This window comes from Eurosta solidaginis, chromosome 5, assembly GCF_040869045.1.
Source record: "Eurosta solidaginis isolate ZX-2024a chromosome 5, ASM4086904v1, whole genome shotgun sequence".
Classification (NCBI taxonomy): domain Eukaryota; kingdom Metazoa; phylum Arthropoda; class Insecta; order Diptera; family Tephritidae; genus Eurosta; species Eurosta solidaginis.
In genome coordinates, this window is record NC_090323.1 from 231,754,950 (window position 1) to 231,777,037 (window position 22,088).

General features: G+C 36.0%; 1 protein-coding gene across 3 annotated transcripts in view; it reads left to right on the top strand.

Moving 5' to 3' along the window:
• The window catches only part of LOC137252737 (TOM1-like protein 2), a 61,412-nt gene that overhangs the window by 24,875 nt on the left and 14,449 nt on the right, over positions 1–22,088 (top strand). For all 3 annotated transcript variants that reach the window (XM_067788817.1, XM_067788816.1, XM_067788815.1), the window contains exons 3-6: positions 2,656–2,730; positions 8,893–9,062; positions 14,126–14,418; positions 14,472–14,550. In XM_067788817.1, coding sequence (XP_067644918.1) covers positions 2,656–2,730; positions 8,893–9,062; positions 14,126–14,418; positions 14,472–14,550 — 617 coding nt within the window. The remainder of the gene's footprint in view (positions 1–2,655; positions 2,731–8,892; positions 9,063–14,125; positions 14,419–14,471; positions 14,551–22,088) is intronic.

Genomic DNA, 22,088 nt, shown 5'->3' on the forward strand with positions numbered 1-22,088 from the left:
TCCTTTGCTTGCATATGCAGCCGCTACCAACTCAGCCGCTGGTTATTGATTGGTTTAACTATGCCAATATCTGCGTAAAGCTCATCGGTAAAGCTCACTTATTTCATATCCATTTGAGTAGAATTTAAATATCACTTGACCTTACCTCTGGAAGGCAGATGTAGAAAAGCGAAAGGACAAGTCAACTCCTCCTCTTTCTCATGCTCTCAGCTTCAGCATAGAGAGATTGTTAGTATATGCCACCGTTCAAGCTTCTATGCATTTGCAAAGTTCTTGTTTATGACTACCGTAAGTATAATTGGTTCGTGGGTTTTGCGAGTCCCATTTGACTAGTGAACTAATTAGCCATACTGCTATTAATTATGTAAGACTGTAATTACTATCATTTATTATGATTTATCAAGCCAATGCTGAGAGACACTTCCCGCAGGGACGCCCACCAAACTTGCGACATATAGAGCAAATCCCTAACGAGTAAGCAAATTAAAGAAACGACATTTGGACTAGATAATTTGTAAGCCCATCTCTGCAATGCCTTACCAAACTCAACAAATCTCGGTATCCTATTCCAACCTGACCTCGAGATTTCGCAATCATGGAGGCCGGTCCGTAGCAACTTCGTTACAATATGTGTGCAATATTCGATTTTACTCACTTGATCAGTTAACGGCGATCGCACAGATTTTTCCGCATCGCTTATTCTGTGCTCAAGTTCGAACCCATTCTTTAAGTTATAAACTGAGCTGTTTGAAAATACACAAAGCACAGCACAGCAATACAAAAATATTTGCGCAGCTGTTTTGCATTTTATCTGTTGACTTTCCGCAGCATATAATAGTACCACAATACAAAAAAAAAGTTTTATTTTCACATCATAGTAACAGCACATTATTAGAGATGGGAAAGGGGTAAAATGGTAAATAGCCGGTAAATTGGTTATATATGGTAAAAATAGGTAAATACCCAAATATTTACTCAAAAGAAGGGTAAAAATAATCTTTTGGAAAATATCAGAAACCAACGCACAAATTCAATCCAAAATGTGCCCAATTTGTCCTATATTGGTGGGTAGTAAATAAGAGTCCGACAAAAGTCTTAAAAGGCGTTTAAAAAACAGCTCATATTATACTCTACTGGAACTCTCCGAACTCTAATAAACTCTGATTATCTGACTCCTATATGGCCTATTTATTAGGCATCGTCAGCGCTTATTGGGGTCATATATAGTTCGACACACCTGCATAGAGCGTGGCAGCTTTGTCACATTAAAAATGTCGAGAACCGTCAATGAGCGGAAAAACATCGATGCTTAAACAAAAAAAGAATAGCAAGGGTAACAATAATGTACAAATGTAATTCATTTTGTATTTAAATGAAAATTTGTCGTAAAAAAGTTTCAAAATTTGTTCCAAACTCACTGTGACGAACATAAATAGTTGATAAATGATATTTTTTGCATGCTAGGTTAGGAGCTTTTAGGCCATTGAATAAAAGGAAAAAATCTAATTTTCTTTTACCCTCCTACGCGTTTCGACGCTTTTCTGATTCCTACATTGGCCACTTATTTTGTACTCGTTTCGGATTCTTAAATTATGAGCGCCGTGAGCATGTTTGAAGGGTAGCTTTGTTTGCGTAAATATTTGTACCCTATAAACATTCTCTTAGAGTTCTGGAGTTCAATATGGGTCCGAAAAATATCAGCTTCAAAAATACTATCACCTTATAGAGCCTTTTATGACTCCAATTTGATGAAATTATGAACAAACGAAAAATATTAAAATCAGTAAACTAGGCAGCTCCGGAATAAAAACTCAGAATTTTTTCTGCGACAATTTGTTCTAAATAAATAATTAATTCAACTAATACTTATTTCATTTCTATCTTATCCTTATGGGAGTTTTATCACAACAATTTTCTCCCCTATGTTTTCCGCTTTGGATATATATATGTATGTCAAAAATTCCTCCAAAAAGTCCTGAAGTAGTGTCATTAAAAGACTCAAAATTAGCAGTATATGTGACCCGGTCTATGAAAAGGTGGCTTATGACTAAAAAAAACAGCTGTTTACAGCTGTTTCTCGCAATTTCTTTTTTGAGTCATAAGCCACCTTTTCATAGACCGGGCCACATATGACGCCAATAAGGCTCATATATGATATCGGAAGGAGGCCTGTACAAGACTTATGTTAGAGGCAAAATATGAGCATATAGCGTTCGCTTCATGCTCCTAAATGAGTTCATAACGAGTACAAATGATCCAAAGTTTGGACTCTTTTCTGACTAATTGTTGACTCCGAGTGTTTGCTGGGTTGTTTGTTTAAAATCAAAACGAAAATTTTTTAATTTCAAATGACGTATAAATTTAATTCCAAGCAGCCTCGATTCAAATGATTTTTAAATACTCAAAAAAGATACAAAAAAGGAATATACCGGGTATTTTCCTGGTATTTACCCATAAAAATGGTAAATACCCGGTAGAGTTCCAACTCTACACATTATACATACATATGTAGGTGCAGTTACTACTATGCTGGCAGTTTTTCAAACACTGTATTGCGTCTCTTTAAAATATTTTGTTACCGACTAGCATAGGCAAAATTTATTATTTTGAACGACATGTAACTTATATTTTAAATTATCCTATTATTATTTTCAGAGCGTACCCGAACCTACACCACAGCTTGTGCAACAAACAATTTCACCACAGCATGCTATGCCCGTTGCAACTCACGTATGTAAAATAAATATTTAATTAATTCAGGATGATTCTCTGCCAAATATTTGTTGTAAGAACTTTTATACCCAGTTGTGCAAAGTGCATAAAGTTTATTAATTTTTATGTTTGTTTGTTTAATAGTGTTTTCAATTGTTATTTCTTGTTTATGACTTCCGTAGAAGAAGAAGAAGTAGAATTCATGAGCTTAACACCGGCTTATAATAATTGAATATAAAATTATTATGCTTTCCTAAGAGAAATTGAAAAGAAGGAAAGAAACATTTACTGGCATATTGCGATGGTACCATTTCGAAAACCGCCACGTAATCATCATCAGGCAATTTCGTAATGTTATCAAAGGTTTCACCGAGTATCGAGCCGCGAATCACACGGTGAAGCTGCAGTTGCCTTAATTAATTCAGTTTATCTCATTTCTACACTAACAACACAATTGAGACATTCTGCCTCTATATTAATTTGTGTGTTATGTAGATTTGTTTTTGTAAAGTTTCTTTTTCGTTGCGAATGAGAAGCTTTGTAAACTCGGGTTGAGTTTTACATATTTATGTTTGTTTTTTTAATGGTGTGTTCAATTTATACTTGTTATTTAAGAATTCATCAGCTTAACACCGGCTTATAATAATTGAATATTCAATTATTATGTTTTTCTAAGAGAAACTGAAATAAAGGAATGAAACATTTAGTGGCATATTGCGATGGTACCATTTCGAAAACCGCCACGTAATCATCATCAGGCGATTTCGTAATGTTATCAAAGGTTTCACCGAGATTCGAACCGCGAATCACACGGTGAAACTGCAGTTACCTTAACCAATAGGCTATCCTGCTTGTATTTGTTTCCTTGTTTCATTAATTTTATTTGCCTAATGGTATATTACAGCTGCAGAAAGGAATCGATATAAATAAATATAAATGTTCTGGGTGATAGAAGTAATTGACGAAGCCAGGCCCGTCGATCCCTCCGTCCGAGCGCACGATAACTGTAGCAATTCATTAGATATACATATTGTAACGAATTTACTTGCAAATCCTCTTATTCGCTACCTTCTACTAACGTTCGTATCGCTAAACTGTTGAATGAATAACTCCAATATTTATAATGCAAAATGCCCTTTATTAAAGATCTTCACAATAACACTGATACTTCACAACCAATAGCTTGCTTAAATGAAACTGATTCCTGATGCCTCAGCCTGTGCCGCTTTTATACTCTTCGGTTTCCTCGTTCACATATTTCTAGGCGCTTCCATTTACAGAACTTACTAGTTAGTTATCATCTATATATTTCTCAGCTGTAACTACAGATGCACGATTTTATAGCTTCTCTCATTGCATACTTTCGGGAGTATCTCAGATATATGCATGTGGTTGTGCGTTGCTTCTCCGCTGCGTGTACGTACATATCGCACACTAACTACAAAACAGTCACAACTTGAAAAATGTAAATGTTCAGGAGAGAAGAAAAACGGTTTATGTGAAAACTTCTGTAATGTTATACTGAAATCAAGTTTTACAAAGAAGGAGACCTTCATTATAAAATGAATTGACGAAATTTTGTTGTAATTATTTGTTTACGGACAAAATATATAGCAATTTTGAATTATGACTATTTATGACAATTATATATGACAATTTTTTCATCAAAAAAGGCACATTTCACAATAATACAAGCAAATTTACTTACTCTTTACGTATAAAAAGACACAATTTTAATTAATATACAACAAAGTTAAAACTTTTTTGCAACAAGATAGTCAGAATTTAAAATAATACGCTTTATGCGTAAAACACTGTTCACTTGTTCTTAAGAACATTGACACAACTAAAAATAGTACTCATTAGTTGATGCAGCGCAAGCGATACAATCAACACCAAAACTGGCATAACGGTAATTTTCCAGTTAAAGAAGAAAATAATGACAACGAAATTTAAGGGGCAGTTAGAGATGTGTACTGTGAATTGGTTTGTGGAAAAAAACCGATTTTGAAAAATTTTAAGTTATGACTCTTTTGTAGTTAGTGTGCGATATGTGTAGACATAATGATTGATTCGTTTATGTAGATACAAGTGACTGTCTGCTTTATTGTTGTTGTGACTTCATTTACTTAGTATCAGACTAGTGAGTATCACTTAGTGTTGCTAATATTCGTGACAATATTATTGTATCAAAATCTGATAGTAATCACGCCCATTTCGTATTATCGGCCTATCCTATAGGAAGAACGCAGCTTGGTTGTGTTAAAAACCTACCTACAGCTGTGGTCAGCTAATTAGAAATGGTCTCTTTTGATAAACGCTTGATATATTGTAACGTTTCCCTTAAAAAGCTTTTGCTTTCCCTTTGTCTATTTCCTACTCAATGCGCTTTGTTTTGCAGCTGTGTAATAGATATTACTAATTTTTGCTTGTTCAAAGAGATAATATTCGACAGCGTGTGTTGTAATAATAACATATTGGACCCTTTCGGTAAGTAAGTAAGTATAGCTTTAAACTTACTCCGCAGCAGTTCAGCTGACATCCGCAGCTCTTTTTTTGACTTCATTTAGGTCGAAAGTCAAACAGTGAAACTTCGAAGCATTTCGAATCCTTAAAACAAAGGTCTCTAATGTCTTAGGGCATACCCAACCTTATAAAATTGTTGCCAATATTGCACATAAACAAACGGCTTGCAGAAGTTAAACGCAGCATATCGATGATCTACAAAAAATACCCGGAAAAGAGTAAAAAAAAATAAAATAAATAAATCGTCGTGTGGCTTTTGTGGGATCACATTGGTCGTACCGAACAGAAAACTGGCGCAATTCGTTTCTGCCTGTAACCATCCCAAGCTCACTGTAAAGTTAACGAAGAAGTATTTCGACGAAAATTTTGCCAATGTTTTGGCATAAGCCATCATCTATGCCAGATTTTAACGCAGCACAACATCTCTGGGTGATGTAAAAACGGCTGGATGGAAGACAGAAAATGTCCCACGCATGGATATCCTTTCTGGTTGGTGTAAAAACGGCATGGTAAACAATTTCAGTGAAGCGCTGTCTTAATGTTGTTGTTGTTATATTAACGATAAAGACACTCCCCGAAGGTTTTAGGGAGAGTTATCGATGTTGATTGTCCTTTGCCGGATATAGATCCAGTACGTTCCGGTAACAAAGCAACATTAAGGTACTAGCCCGACCATCTTGAGAACGATTAATATGACTATAATATGTAATTAAACCTTCCAGACCATCCCGCCCCACCCCCTAGTTGCCACTAGCTTTTTCGTAGCTATCACGGATTAAAGAAAAAAAAAAAAACTTGGGGTCGCCAGAGCCTCGCCTGCTAAATATGTGTATGATACATTCATATCCGTAACAGGATTCCCCTCGCATAGGTGAGGTTGATAATTGAGTTGCGGGCGCTTTGAAGCTATAAAGCTTTGCGCTTATCAAGCCCTTGAATCCCGCGCTGTCTGAATCTCATTACACCAATGCATAATAGATGTGAGTTACTGTTGAAGCAAAGGGGTTATGCAAACAAAAACTAACGTTATCGTTAAGTTGATCTGATAACATATATTCCGTTTCTATTAGTTGCCTCATCCAAATTGTGAGTTTTAAATGTTTTTAAAATGCACAAATATTTTAAACAAATAAATGCGAATAAATTGCTTTCTATTAGCTTCTATGTTTCTCTGGACACTTTTTTTAAATAAGAACAGTTTCTAATTAGCTGTCAAACGCTGTAACACGGCTATTAAGTTTAAAAAAATATCATATTTCGAACATTCTGTAAATAAGGGCGAATGTTAGCGTATCTTAGAGATTCAGTTAAAGAGATTGTAAGTGAAAAAATAAAATTTTTTACATAGTATACATATATGCAGGGTTAATCCCCTAACTCGCCCAGTTATGTTCTTTTAAACAAAATTTTTATGTTACCATCTTTATACTCGGTGAGATCGATATATAATATTGTGACGAATATTAGCATCACTAAGCTGCAACAACAATATAGCAGCCACTCTTATGTAGAAGGCGACGAAGAGATATCTCACACACACAAATATGTAATCATCAGCCGAAGTAGTTACTCACACATACACACGCAAATGGCAATGGGAGAGGCGTGGACTACAGATATACATGTATATAGCTGGTAACTAACCAAGCATGAGCTACAACTGTTCGAGAAATTACTAGACTTTAGGAGAAATGGGTGAACGAGGAAACCGAGAGTATAAAAGCAGCGCAAGCTGAGTAATAACGAATCAATTTTGATTTAAACACGCTATTGGCTGTGCAGTATAAGTGAGAAGTACTACTCCTAAAATAATCCAAATAAAGACCAGTTTGCAATACTGAATATTGGAGTGATTTATTCAACAGCTTAGCGATTCGAACGTTAACAGAAGTGCATAAATAACCAGTATTTCCCTAAATTCGTTACAATATTTTGGGGAAAAAAAGAATTCTTCAGTAAATAATGGACCTAAAATTACAAAACGATATGTGTGCATCGAAACCGAATGCGTGTGGTACCGTCCACTTCTAAGAAAACTAGTTTTGTAAATTCTATGAATCATAAATAAAGATCATTCAAGCTGTTATACCAAGGTTCTGCAGACAGGCCCTCTGACAGAAAATTAGCGGGAGGAAGTTAAATGGACGAAGACGGTAATTCATTTTGACCAATTTGACCAATCGTTTTACGACATTTCGTAACAAAATTTGCTACGTATATGTATTGCCCTTTTAACGCAGTATTGCTGATAAAAGTGGTCTAAAGTCAGTTAATGACCACGCTACCTTTTTTATTAGTGTCAATATAGTGGTTCGGTAAAGTTTGAAAAGCAATATCCTTGAACTAAACGATTGAGGTTCATAACGTTGTATACCTATAATGTTCGGATACATCTGAACTTATACGGTTTTATTTATGTTTCGTTAATGAATTTTAAAAATCGCAGCTGCTATTCGTAAAATAAAATATTATAGGTCCTCATATAAAGTTCAAATAAAATTAAGCAAGGCTCGCTACACATTTTCATATTTTTATACCCAGCTGTACTTGTGCACAGGGTATTACAACTTTGATTGGATAACGGTTGGTTGTACAGGTATAAAGGAATCGAGATAGATATAGACTTCCATATATCAAAATCATCAGTATCAAAAAAAATTTGATTGAGCCATGTCCGTCCGATTATTTAGTAAATAATACACCTTGAATGTTGAAATTTGACGTGTGGACTGATATTGAGACTCTTGATAATAATTAGAAAAACAATTTTTAAATGGGCGTGGCACCGCCCACTTGTGATAAAATCAATTTTACAAATATTATTAATCATAAATCAAAAATCGTTAAACCTATCGTAACAAAATTCGGCAGAGCGGTTGCCTTTACTATAAGGAATGCTTTGAGGAAAAATTAACGAAATCGGTTAAGGAACACGCCCACTTTTATATAAAAGATTTTTAAAAGGGTCGTGGATGAATAAAATAAGCTATATCTTTGCAAAAAAGAGCTTTATATCAATTGTATTTCATTTCCCAAGTGGATTTATAACAATAAATGGGAAAAGCTTCAAATTTTAAAAAAATGGGCGCCGCTTTTATGACTAAGCAAATTTCTATGTTTCGGGAGCCATAACCCGAAGAAAAATTAACGGATCGTATAAAAATTGGGTACACAGATTTTCCCTATAGCAGGAAATATTTCTAGTAAAAATAGACGGGATCGGTTAAAGACCACGGCAACTTAGATATAAAACAAGTTTAAAAGGGTCGTAGACTAGAATAATAAGCTATAACTTAGCAAAAAATAGTTTTGAATCAATTATATTTCACTTATCAAGTTTTATTGTAAGAGGAAATGGGGAGACAATTTTCTTTTAAACGGGCGGTGCCACGTGTTATGTAGAAAAGTAATTTATCTGAAATGAAATGTACAATTGAAGCTCACTCTGAGTATATAATGTTCGGTTACACCCGAACTAAACACCTTTACTTGTTTTAATAGAAATATTTAACAAAATCTTGTGATCTAAAAATAAGGAAGGAACTTATTTTTAAAAATTATTACAAAAATTTGGCAAAAAGTAATATGTAAACTGTATATTTATTACCCTTCAAATGTAATCTAATTTGTATCAAAATTTTGCGTCTTCTTCAGAACAATGGACCCACCGCTTTGAGTGCAGAGCAAACAACTAAATTACAATCGGAGCTTGAAATCGTAGCTCATAACATGTCCGTATTAGGTGAAATGCTTAACGAGTTAAAACCAGGACAGGAGGATCCGGATGATTATGCTTTGTTAACTGAATTAACAGCCACATGCAAGTATGAAGCGAATGCTGCATTAGTCATATATTGTAATTTAAAACCCCCAATAGTTATTTTATTCAAACTATCAACTTTCACTTGGTTATAAAAAAAAAAAAAAATTGTATTCCTTCATAAAAAGTAAAATAGATGAAAATAAGTGGAGTATTCTCGATAAAAGCTTTCCATAAGATTTATAATTTTTTTTTGTCGTACCATCGCCTGAAAAAAGTTTAATACTTACTTACTATGACCATCAAAGAAGGCGCGCCATTCAAAGCATTCCGTCAACTGGTGTCCATTGGTCACACCAAGGGAACTTAAATCGTTTTCCACCTGATCATTCCAGCGGAATTGGATCTCTGCGTCTGTTTGCATAAGTTTCCATAAAAATACTTTCTTTCGCTGTCGCCAAGGGATCCGTAAATCTTTCAAAAAACTTTTCTCGAAAACTCCCGTAGTCGCCCCATCTGATTGCATTATTCTCATTTGCCGAGCGAGGACTTGACTTTTCAATTCTCTACCTAGTCCAAAAAAGCAGCATTGATGAGCAAGAGTGATTCTTCGCTGGATGTTAAAGCTAATGTTGCTGTTTATGTTAACGCTGGTTCAAAAATAAACGCAGTCTTTCAATACAACATCAAACCCATCTTTTGCACTTTGGAGCGGAATAGCAACAAATTGGCGAACCTTATTAACCAATTGCAAAGCGAGCAGCTTGTCATTCATATGGCTGACTGGATTCAACACTTCTGCCTTTACACTACATCTTTTCCAGTTTAAGTTCAGAAAATTACAATTCAAGTTCAGAATTTCAACTTTCAATTCAGAAATTTACAGTTCAAGTTCAGAAATTTACAATCCAAGTACAGATTTTCCAATTCAATTTCAGAAAATTCCAATTCAAGTTCAGAAATTCCAATTTAAGTTCAGAAATTTACAATTCAATTTCAGAAAATTCCAATTCAAGTTCAGAAAATTACAATTCAAGTTCAGAAAGTTTGTCAAGAATTTTTTCTTTCATACAATGGCAATTAAAGTATGTAAGATGGTAAATGTTAGCGCTAATAATCTGATAAAAGGATATGAACGCCTACTATGCGTTAAAGAAGCATTGGACTTCTTAACTCACTTAAACCAATTTTGCTCACATGAAGGAGATAGCGGAGAAAACCGTTTCCCCTCTTCTCTTTCCTCCTCTCATAAGAGGTCAGTTACAAGGACATCCAGCTATATTCTATGTAAAGGTCACAAGCATTAATCTGCATTGAGTATGACAGCAGTGATGACGAAATCAACGGAGCGTCCACAATCCCGCAAGTAACGTATAAGTACTGTGTGCACAGATCAAGTCTTCCTCCACCTGCCTATCGCAACTCTGTCGAGGTCTTCCCATCCACTTACTTTCCAAGTACTTGCATGACCGGAGCGTCCTCATGCACTTGTTGTAAAGAGTACAGTATATCCAAGCCACCATTGTCAACGAAGCATCACCACTTCCGTAAATAACATGTAAGTATTACATTACGTAGTATGAATTGGAATAACTTTTGAAAGATAACACCCTACTTATAATTTTCTGAATTTAAATTGTGATTTTCTGAACTTGAATTGTAATTTTCTGAACTTGAATTTCTGAATTTAAATTGTGATTTTCTGAGCTTGAAATGCAATTTTCTGAACTTGAATTGTAATTTTCTGAACTTGAATTGGAAATTCTGAACTCGAATTGTAATTTTCTGAACTTGAATTGCAAATTGGAAAAGGTGTAGTATAAAGTATGAATGTTGGAGGTTTCGAGTTCAATACTCAGCTCCCGAGAAGCTAGCTGATGAAGAATTGAAATTCAGAAAAATATCCTAGTAACCATCGCCGTTTGTAAACTTTGTAATTTTTCTCTAATATCAATAATGAATTTATCATTAAAAACAAAGGCACATATTGATAGTTAAGATAACGTAGGACGTAAAGGTAGTGGCAGCTTTTTGACATAATTTTCTATGAGCTATCTGTCAATAAAGGTACCGCAAACTTTCACATCTTGACTATGAATTTGCCGCGCTTCTTCAAAGTCCCTATCCATCGCTTGCGTGCTAATATATATCCTATTATAATAAAGAAAGCTTTTGAAGTTTGGCGTAATATTCAGCTCACAAAGAGGCCTTGTCATACCAATCTTCCCATTGTATATATGTATGATTGCAATATATACAATGGTGCAAGCACTCAATTAAACGCATTTAACACTGTCAAAAATGTCTCATGCACATACAACTTGTATGAGAGCAACCGAAATTGAATTTGCTGCGTGAAAACCTAACTCGATTTCCAATTTTTGTTCTGCGTGACATTTCAGTTTGACGTTTGCAGACATGATTTACATTGACGCAACGCATGCTTATTTCGGTTAGGGCAAAAAACGCCGGTTGTTTGCGTGCGCTAAAAAAACGCAGTGCGGTTTTATTAGGTTGGCTTGTAATGCCCGGTTTTTCTGTACGAATTTAAACTCCGTGCGTTGGTGTGCTAAAAGTTTAGTTTATTGTTAGCTTTTTCCGTGCTGTAGTTCTAAAACGACTAAATAAAAATAAATGTAAGGCGCTATAACCTCCGAAGAGATCTAAGGCCGAGCTTCTCTTCCAATTTGCGTCGTGCTCCTCTTGATTTTCCCTACAAATTGGCCGGACGGGACCTACATGTTTTATGCCGACTCCGAACGGCATCTGCAAGCAGATGAGTTTTCACTGAGAGCTTTTCATGGCAGAAATACACTCGGAGCGCTTGCCAGTCACTGCCGAGGGGCGACCCCGCTTAGAAAAAATTTCTTCTAATTGAAAAACCTTATTTCTAAAATTTTGATGTTGCTTTGCCCGGGAGTTGAACCCAGGGCGTACGGTGTGATAGGCGGAGCACGCTACCATCACACCACGGTGGCCGTAAAACGACTATACACATAAAAAACACATTTCATGCATGACTTGAGGAGTTCCAAACCAAAACGCAATAAGTGCACCCTTAACTTTTTTTATATGTGGGTGAGATTAAACTTCACTTTTTAAACTCTATGTAATAATCTTTATCAGAAATAAAAAAAAAAAAAACAGAAAATTTAGCCATTCTGGAACATTCCAAAAAATACGTTTTATAGCGAAATGCAATGGTTGCATACTTTTTTACATTTTTCGGGTTGAAAATTTTGTTCTGTTTATATGAATGAGTATAGGTTGTGGAGTATGTCCTAGGCGAGTATCACCTACTTCGGCTCGGGATACTCCTACAGAGTATTCCATGGAATGCCTACGGGCGAGAACTCGCAAGCAAAGATAGAGCAGGACCATTTACTTCATATTGTGTGTTCGTATGTGTGCTCTTCTATAACAGTTATATTATCGTAAGTATCATTTAAAAATATGCCTCCGTTTAAGACTGGACACTTTTTCTCATTTATCTAGGATCTTGTTATGAGTCACTTAATTCGTCTTGGTTTGGAATTCCTCACACGTAGAGCTTGCAGGGTTTATAACTTTGTAATGAATAATGAAAATTGGTCTGGAGCTATATGACGTTAAGTCCTAAAACAAAAACAATACAAATGGGACTTTCAGAACTATGGCTGCCTTAAAAACTTAGGTTATTTCAACACGTAAAGTTTGATTGCAGAGTTGGGTTTGGCTGTTATTCCTTTAGTATTATTTTCTTTAGGGTTGGTATTTTTGTATACGCTTGGAGGAACCGGAAACAAACATTTCTGTTTAATTTGATATTGATTGATGTAAGAGCAAAAAGAGAAATCACTATGGCAGTTGCTTTCTCAGATACCGCGGCAACCCTTTGTGTGGTGGACGTACAACTCCGATTTTTAAATGACCACTGTCTGCAAACATCTGATACACCGATGCGCAACATAGGCAAACGGTCAGTCCAAAGTGAGGGTGTGTGATGTGTGCACCATGACTCAGTAAGTTTTAGACCGAACCCTTAAGAATTTAAAGTGTAATGATCATCCCAAAGGTGGCGCTTTCCTGTTACTTGCTGGAACAGCCGCAGTTGAAGTAAATGCGTGCTTTTTCGTCTATAGACGGCTTTAGGTGCAAAAACTTACTCTTTTTAGAAATATGAGAGGGCAACTTCTTGAAATTAATTATCGCAAAAGTCCTATTTCTTTACTAACAGATTTGATTTCTTTTCCTGTGAGTTTTTGAGAAATTATGACATCACCTGAAGCTTTAGTAGCTAATGTTTCTTCCGTATATTGAATCTATCTTTACAAACTAAAATTTTGCTATGAGAAAAGGCATTTTAGGCACCTTAAAATGAGGATGTTAATACTATTAGAACCAAGACAACTTATCACTATATTAACGCAGTCGTGGAAGAGTCCCAAGCTGTGCATATCCGATTGAGTTTATTAGCTCCTCTGAGCCATCAGAAATTTCTCCTCATCGATTGATCCTTAAAAAAGGGCCCATAATATCATAATATTTATGCTTCGTTATTGCGATTCTCCACGCTTATGTAGAGGGACAAGGCTTTTCATCACAAACCTTTTACGGATGTCATTGAAGCAATTCATTTTATCGGAAAATTACGAAAACAAAAAGTCTAAAACCAAGGCCTCCATTGATACCGATAGATTTGTCTTTTCAATTTTAAATGCCTCAATTTCCTAAACCTATCAATGAAGCTCAAGAACGATCATTAGATGCGAATCAAGGGATTGATGAGCGCAATACAAACCTTTATAGCTTCAGAGCTTCTGCAACTCAATTGTCAACCTCACCTACGCGAGGGGAGTCCTTTTACAAATATGATTATATCATACAACAACAGTCAATAGCTGTAGCAGAAGTCAATCTTACCAATTTATGTTTCACCCATGGCCAATTACGCGTAGCTTGCATATTTTTATAGAAACGTGGGCTAAAACCCGCGGGCATAAGCTAGTATTTTAATACAAATTATTAGAAATAAATAAATAATCATAATTTGCAAGCGATTTAATGCAGTTTTTTACCACAGTTGTATCCTACATGAACACCACACATAACTTATCAATGTCTCTGTATAAATATTTTTATTTAAAGAGAAATGCAAGGTCGAATTGTAGATTTAATTGGGCGAATTAATGATGATGAATTAACAGCTGAGCTGCTGCGTCTTAATGATGAATTAAATAATTTATTTTTGCGCCATCAACGATATGAAAAGAATCGTACAAGTAGTAGTGCAACATCGCCTTCTGCTATACTCGGCGCTGCTATTGGTGCACCACCACCCACATCTAGTGCCTCACAAGCTGGTGCAATAACAAATGATCCACGATTAATAGATTTGGAAACCAGAGTTGATAAATTATCGAATTCATTTGGTCTTATGAGTAAGTTTGTTTCATTTTTTTGTTTCTCTATAAACATGTTTTATTATTTACAGATACAATGGTAACCAAGCCCCAAACTAAGGATGTTGACGAATTCGATATGTTGGCGCAATCAAGAACTGATACTAATAAGTAAGTACAAAAAATTATAAGAACCTGTGAAGTTCTATAAAATGTTTGTAAACTTTTAATAAATTCATTATTTAAGTCAACTCCAGGAGTGGTGGTGCTATGGCTAGGTTTATGTACGTATGTGGCACAACCACAAGGAAAAACAAGTAAGGAGGGATCTGTTGGGGTGTAACCGATCATTACATACTCAGCTGAGAGCTTTGGAGACAAAATAAGGGAAAATCACCATGTAGGAAAATGAACCTAGGGTAATCCGGGAATGTGTTTGTATGACATGGGTATCAAATGGAAGGTATTAAAGAATATTTTAGAAGGGACTGGGCCATAGTTCTATAGGTCGACGCCTTTTCGAGATATCGCCATAAAGGTGGACCACGGGTGACTCTAGAATGTGTTTGTACGATATGGGTATTAAATTAAAGGTAGTAATGAGGGTTTTAAAAGGGAGTTACTTACTTGTATATGTGAAGGCGTTTTCGAGGTATCGACCAAAATATGGACCAGGGTGACCCAGAACATCAGCTGTCTGTTATTTATATATGTAATACCACGAACAGTATTCCTGCCATGATTCCAAGGGCTTTTCACACCCATTTTACAAAGTTTTTTCCAAAGTTATATTTTGCGTCAAAAAGCCAATCCAATCACCATGTTTCATCCTTTTTTTCGTATGTGGTATAGAATTATGGAATTTTTTTAAAATTTTTCAAAATATTCGATATCGAAAAAGTGGGCGTGGTCATAGTCGGATTTCGTCCATTTTTAATACCAAGATAAAGTGAGTTCAGATAAGTACGTGAACTAAGTTTAGTAAAGATATCGATTTTTGATCAAGTTATCGTGTTAACGGCCAACAACAAGGACAGACGGTTGACTGTGTATAAAAACTGGGCGTGGCTTCAACCGATTTTTATTCGACTTATGGCATTAAAAATATTCCAGACAAATTAAATGAAAAAGGGCGGAGCCATGCCCATTTTGAAATTTTCTTTTATTTTTGTATTTTGTTGCACCATATCATTACTGGAGTTGAATTTGACGTAATTTACTTATGTATATACTGTAAAGATATTACATTTTTTGTTAAAATTTGACTTAAATTTTTTTTTAAGTGGGCGTTTTCGTCAATCGATTTGCGTTCCTGCCAAAGTTCATCATAATATCTTCAACGAATACCAAATTACAGCCTGAAGAACTTTTAAATTACCTTCTTTTAAAAGTGGGCGAAGCCACGCCCATTGTCCAAAATTTTACAAAATTTTTATTCTGCGTCATAAGGTCAACCCACCTACCAAGTTTCATCGCTTTATCCGTCTTTGGTAATGAATTATCGCACTTTTTCGGGTTTTTCGAAATTTTCGATATCGTGGTTATAGTCCGATTTCGTTCATTCTAAATAGCGATTTGAGATGAGTATCCAGGAACTTACATTCCAAATTTCTTTTATATGCATCAAAATTTACTCAAGTTATCGTGTTTACGGACGGACGGACGGACATGGCTAAATGAATTTCTTTTTCGCCCAGATCATTTTTATATATAGAAGTCTATATCTGTCTCGATTAGTTTATGCCGTTACGGATTACCGTTATGCGAACAAAATTAATATATTCTGTGAGCTCTGCTCAGCTGAGTATAAAAAGTTACAAGTTGACTGGAGTTTAACCCTGCTACTTCGGCCTCTTAAGCTGAGATGAGCAGCAAAATTTTATGTTATCAAACAAAGTGGTATAAGGCCCGCTTTTTTAAGTACGTTAAGTAAGTTCAAACCGTTAACCGATCAGTTAGTTGTGTTCGTTCGCAATAGCGTCGAATATACCCAAGAAGCATTTCAACTTGAGTACCATTAGAGCTTATGTTGATCTGAAATCTCAAGGGATGTTCGAAAACAGTGGCTTAACATGAGAATCATAATGTTCTCAGAAAAAAGGGGAATTTTTTGTAAAGCAGAAAATGATTTTACTTAAGTTGAAACAAGTAAGGAAGGCTAAGTTTGGGTGTAACCGAACATTACATACTCAGCTGAGAGCTTTGGAGACAAAATAAGGGAAAATGACCATTTAACAAAATGAACCTAGGGTAACCCTGGAATGTGTTTGTATGACATGGGTTTCAAATAGAAGGTATTAAAGAGTATTTTAAAAGGGAGTGGGCCTTAGTTCTATTGGTGGACGCCTTGTCGAGATATCGCCATAAAGGTGGACCAAGGGACTAGAATGTGTTTGTACGATATGAGTATCAAATTACAGGTATTAATGAGGGCCCTTAGTTGTATATGTGAAGGCGTTTTCGAGATATCGACCAAAATGTGGACCAGGGTGACCCAGAACATCATCTGTCGGGTACCGCTAATTTATTTATATATGTAATACCTCGAATAGTATTCCTGCCAAGATTCCAAGGGCTTTTGATTTCACCCTGCAGAACTTTTTCATTTTCTTCTACTTAATATGGTAGGTGTCACACCCATTTTACAAAGTTTTTTCCAAAGTTATATTTTGCGTCAATAAACCAATCCAATTACCATGTTTCATCCCTTTTTTATACTCAGTTGAGCACAGCTCACAGAGTATATTAACTTTGATTGGATAACGGTTGTTTGTACAGGTATAAAGGAATGGAGATAGATATAGACTTCCTTCCATATATCAAAATCATCAGTATCGAAAAAAAATTTGATTGAGCCATGTCCCTTCGTCTGTCTGTCCGTTAACACGATAACTTGAGTAAATTTTGAGGTATCTTGATGAAATGTGGTATGTAGGTTCCTGGGCACTCATCTCAGATCGCTATTTAAAATGAACGATATCGGACTATAACCACGTCCACTTTTTCGGTATCGAAAATTTCGAAAAACCGAAAGTGCGATAATTCATTACCAGACGGATAAAGCGATGAAACTTGATAGGTGAGTTGAACTTTTGACGCAGAATAGAAAATTAGTAAAAATTTTGCACAATGGGCGTGGCACCGCCCACTTTTATAAGAAGGTATGGTGTGATGGTAGCGTGCTCCGCCTATCACACCGTATGCCCTGGGTTGAACTCCCGGGCAAAGCAACATCAAAATTTTAGAAATAAGGTTTTTCAATTAGAAGAAAATTTTTCTAAGCGGGGTCGCCCCTCGGCAGTGACTGGCAAGCGCTCCGGGTGTATTTCTGCCATGAAAAGCTCTCAGTGAAAACTCATCTGCCTTTCAGATGCCGTTCGGAGTCGGCATAAAACATGTAGGTCCCGTCCGGCCAATTTGTAGGTAAAATCAGGAGGAGCACGACGCAAATTGGAAGAGAAGCTCGGCCTTAGATCTCTTCGGAGGTTATCGCGCCTTACATTTATTTTTTTTTTTTTTTAATTTAAAAGTTTTGCAAGCTGTAATTTGGCAGTCGTTGAAGATATCATGATGAAATTTGGCAGGAACGTCACTCCTATTACTATATGTATTCTTAAAAAAAATCAGCATAATCGGAGAACGACCACGCCCACTTTAAAAAAAAATTTGTTTAAAGTCAAGTTTTAACAAAAAATTTAATATCTTTACTGTATATAAGTAAATTATGTCAACATTCGACTCCAGTAATGATATGGTGCAATAAAATACAAAAATAAAAGAAAATTTCAAAATGGGCGGGGCTCCGCCCTTTTTCATTTAATTTGTCTAGGATACTTTTTATGCCATAAAAGTCGAACAAAAATTTACCAATCCTTGAGAAATTTGGTAAGGGCTTATGTTATATCTTCGTATATATTTATATATGACTTGCAGAAAGTGGTGTGCACGCGTTTAAGGTTAAAATCCAAGTGTTTTTTATTTCATTATTTTTCTTTCTTACATTCTATGTTTCTTACGTTCTAATGCTAGAGTTGCCAGATTATTCATATTTCATTGTGGATTACTCACACGCCAACCCTTTAAGATTGGTTGGTGTACTCAAAAAAAAGAATCGAAAATTAACAATTAGTCTCTAATGACTTTACCAGCCTTTCGGGGTCTCAAGTTGCGCTTTAGTGTATCTGTGCCATCACACGACGGAGCTTCCACACAGCTTTCCAATTCGGGACCAGTGACGCGATCATTGGTGGACTCCGTATTACTCATGCCCACATCCACATTATTATCACTACTACTGATATCTTTCCTTCTTATTTGATCTGAATGTCTTTTGATTGATCTATTATTGTGAGTGAAAATGCATTGATACGTCTGTAAGCCAAGTTTCTTATGTATTGTTGCTGGAGACCATGTTGGCTTGTTTGGGTCCCTGTAGTCCCTGATTTATATTTTTGTCCTTCATCAAACTCAATATTACGTTTTCCTTTGTAGTAGTCAATGCTTTTACTTTGACTTTTTAGTATAGCGTCTTTTGTCGTGGGTGGTTTCAAAATATCGAACCTAGTTTTCAAAGCTCTACCAAAGAAAATTTTTGCTGGTGTTTCACCAGTTGTGCAATGAGGTGAGTTTCTATAATCAAATAAAAAGCGGTTTATAATGGTGCTTAAGTCATCTGTGCAATTGTTTTTAAGGTTTGCGAAAATTGATTTTTTTAAGACCTTCACAAAACTTTCTGCTTGACCATTAGTAGATGGGTAACCTGGGGCAGTGAGTACGTGCCTAATGCCATTGGTTTTCAGGAAATGCTGAAAGTCAGCTGATGTGAACTGCCGACCGTTATCACTCACTACTACGTCGACTAGTCCATTGCGAGAAAATAGCTCTCTCATTGTTTTGACCGTAAAGTCCGACGTTATATGTTTCGTTAGAAAGACTTCAACCCACTTGGAAAACGAGTCAATAATTACAAATGCATATTGGCTTTTGATCGGCCCAGCAAAATCTATGTGTATGCGCTTCCAAGAAGCGTCTGTGGGTTTCCACGGAATCAATGTGCTTTTATTAGGACTATCTTGACGTTCTTGGCATGCCTCACAGTTCCTAATCACAACTTCGAGGTCTTTATCTAATCCTGGCCACCAAACATATGAACGCGCTAATGATTTCGTCTTCACCATGCCTAGGTGAGATATGTGCAAATATTCTAAAACTGCGCCCTGCAATTTTTTTGGAACTACTACTCGATATCCCCACATGATACAATTGTGTTCTGTAGATAATTCGGATTCCTTATTTTTAAAGGGTTTGAATTCATCACCTTTTAAGCTATTTAAGGCCCCTCTTTCTACAGATCATAATACCTTTGAAAGGATTGGATCGCGTCGAGTTTCCTTAGCTATGGCTTTGAAATTTAGGTTTAAATAATTTTTGCTTTCAATAAGGTTTATGTAATTGCATTCATAATGATCACTCACAGCTGTTGCTTGTGGTAATCTAGATATACAATCTGCATTATTGAATGTCCCTTTGATAATTCAACTTTGTATTCGAAACCCGATAGGACCAAATCCCATCTTTGCAACCTAGCAGAAGCCATCAAAGGTAGCCCCTTATGTTCTCCAAAAATTGTCCTTAACGGCTTATGGTCTGTTCGTAAGGTGAACTGGTGGCCTAAAAGATATTGCTTTAATTTGGTTATGGAATAAATAATCGCCAGAGCTTCTTTTTCCAATGTGCTATATTTTGTTTCGGTCTTGGAAAGTGCTCTTGAAATAAATGCTACGGGTTTTACTTCGTTATTGGGGAATTTGTGAGCAAGTACACCCGCAACCGAAGTATTGCAGGCGTCTGTGGTTAGAATAATTTCTAAGTTGGGATTGAAATGTGCAATAATTTGATTAGAAGTAACTTCTCTTTTTATGGATCTGTATGCTTCCTCACATTTCTGATTCCATTCGAATTTTGTGTCCTTTTTTAACAGATCATACAAGGGTGACATTATTTCTGCAAACTTATAAAATAAATATAAATTTATTTATTTAGAATAATAATTAGCCATTCCTGTGAAGGCTCGAAGTTCCGACACATTTTTAGGAGTAGGTGCATTAATTATGCACGAGATGTTTTCATCATTTTTGCTCAATCCATGCTTATCAATATTAAATCCTGAATATGATATTTTTGACTTGAAAAACTGACATTTTTTTGTGTTGAGCTTGAAATTTGCCGACCTTAATTTGTTTAACACAGCTCTCAGGGTTTCTAAATGCGTCTTCGTATCCGGACCAGTAACAGTTATGTCATCCTGATAAATCACTACATGTTTTATATCTCTAAAAAAATTTTCCATGGTTTTTTGAAAAATTGCCGCTGCAGTCTTAACACCGAAGGGCAAACGTTTTACCTTAAAAATTCCTACATGTGTACTCCATGTACAAATCTTCTGCGAATTTTCATCCAATAACAATTGGTTGTACGCTTGCGATAAGTCGAGTTTCGTGAATAATTCACCGCCTTGAAGAGCAGCAAAAATTTCATCAATCCTTGGTAGAGGATATTGGAAGTTCTCTTAAAATTTGTTTATTGTGACTTTATAATCTGCACATACACGTATATCTCCATCCGATTTTAGTATAGGAACTAGAGGGGTTCCCCAATCGGAATTGTCTACTTGCTCTAACATACCCTGTTTTACTAAATCACTCAACTTAGCTTCAATTTTGTCTTTCCATGCCAAGGGTACGGGGCGTGGTTTAAAAAAAATTGGATTTGCATTGCTGCTTAGTTTTAAGGAAATTGTCTTGCCATTAAAGGCACCGAGGCCACTACTAAATACATCGAAAATTCTGCTTTAATTGAATTCGCAATAACACTGTGGTCATTACTTGGGTACGTTGCAATGACTTGAACTAGGTCAAAGCCAAATGCTCTTAAAAAACTACGTCCTAACAAGGGAGGATTTTCCGTCTTGGTCATGACAACAACAATCATCTTGGTATTACCTTTGCATCTGATCAATGCATCAAACTCACCCAATATTGCAATCCGCTCACCGCTGTAATCCACATACGGAACTTTACATTTCCTAAGGATTGATTTTTCTTTAATTTGTTGATAAAGTGATGAGGGAATTAGGGTGCACGGAGCCCCCGTGTCACATGCGGCTTCTACCCTTGTATTATTAATTGAAACACATAGTGTGTAGGCTCCACTCGCGTTATTCGTACACTGAACACTAAAAGTAGAGTTAGAAAAAACACAATCGTTATCAGTATATAAAAAATTATCTGAGTCCGATACACAGTTTACAGCATTGTTCTTGTTTTGTCTACTTTTGCATACTGATGCCAAGTGCCCAGTTTTACCGCATTTGTAACATTTGCTCTCTCTATATTTACATGCTGAAGCTTCGTGGTTTCGCCACCACAGTGACAGCACGGTTTCTTTTTGTTGGAATTATTCTTTCCACTAATTGAATTGCCTGTTGTTTTATTGTTATTGCTGCTGCTACGTGTTGTTTGTTGTCTTGAATGTGCGGACTTCTTTACGAAATTTACGGCACCATCTTCGTGTGCTGCAGCTTTTACTCCCACGGTACGAGACGCTAATTTTGTTTCGACGATCAGCGCCTTTCTTAACGCTTGTTCAATGGTTAACTTCTCGCCTTCCTCGCAAATTCGCTCAAAAATTTCATTAAGTAATCCCACTAT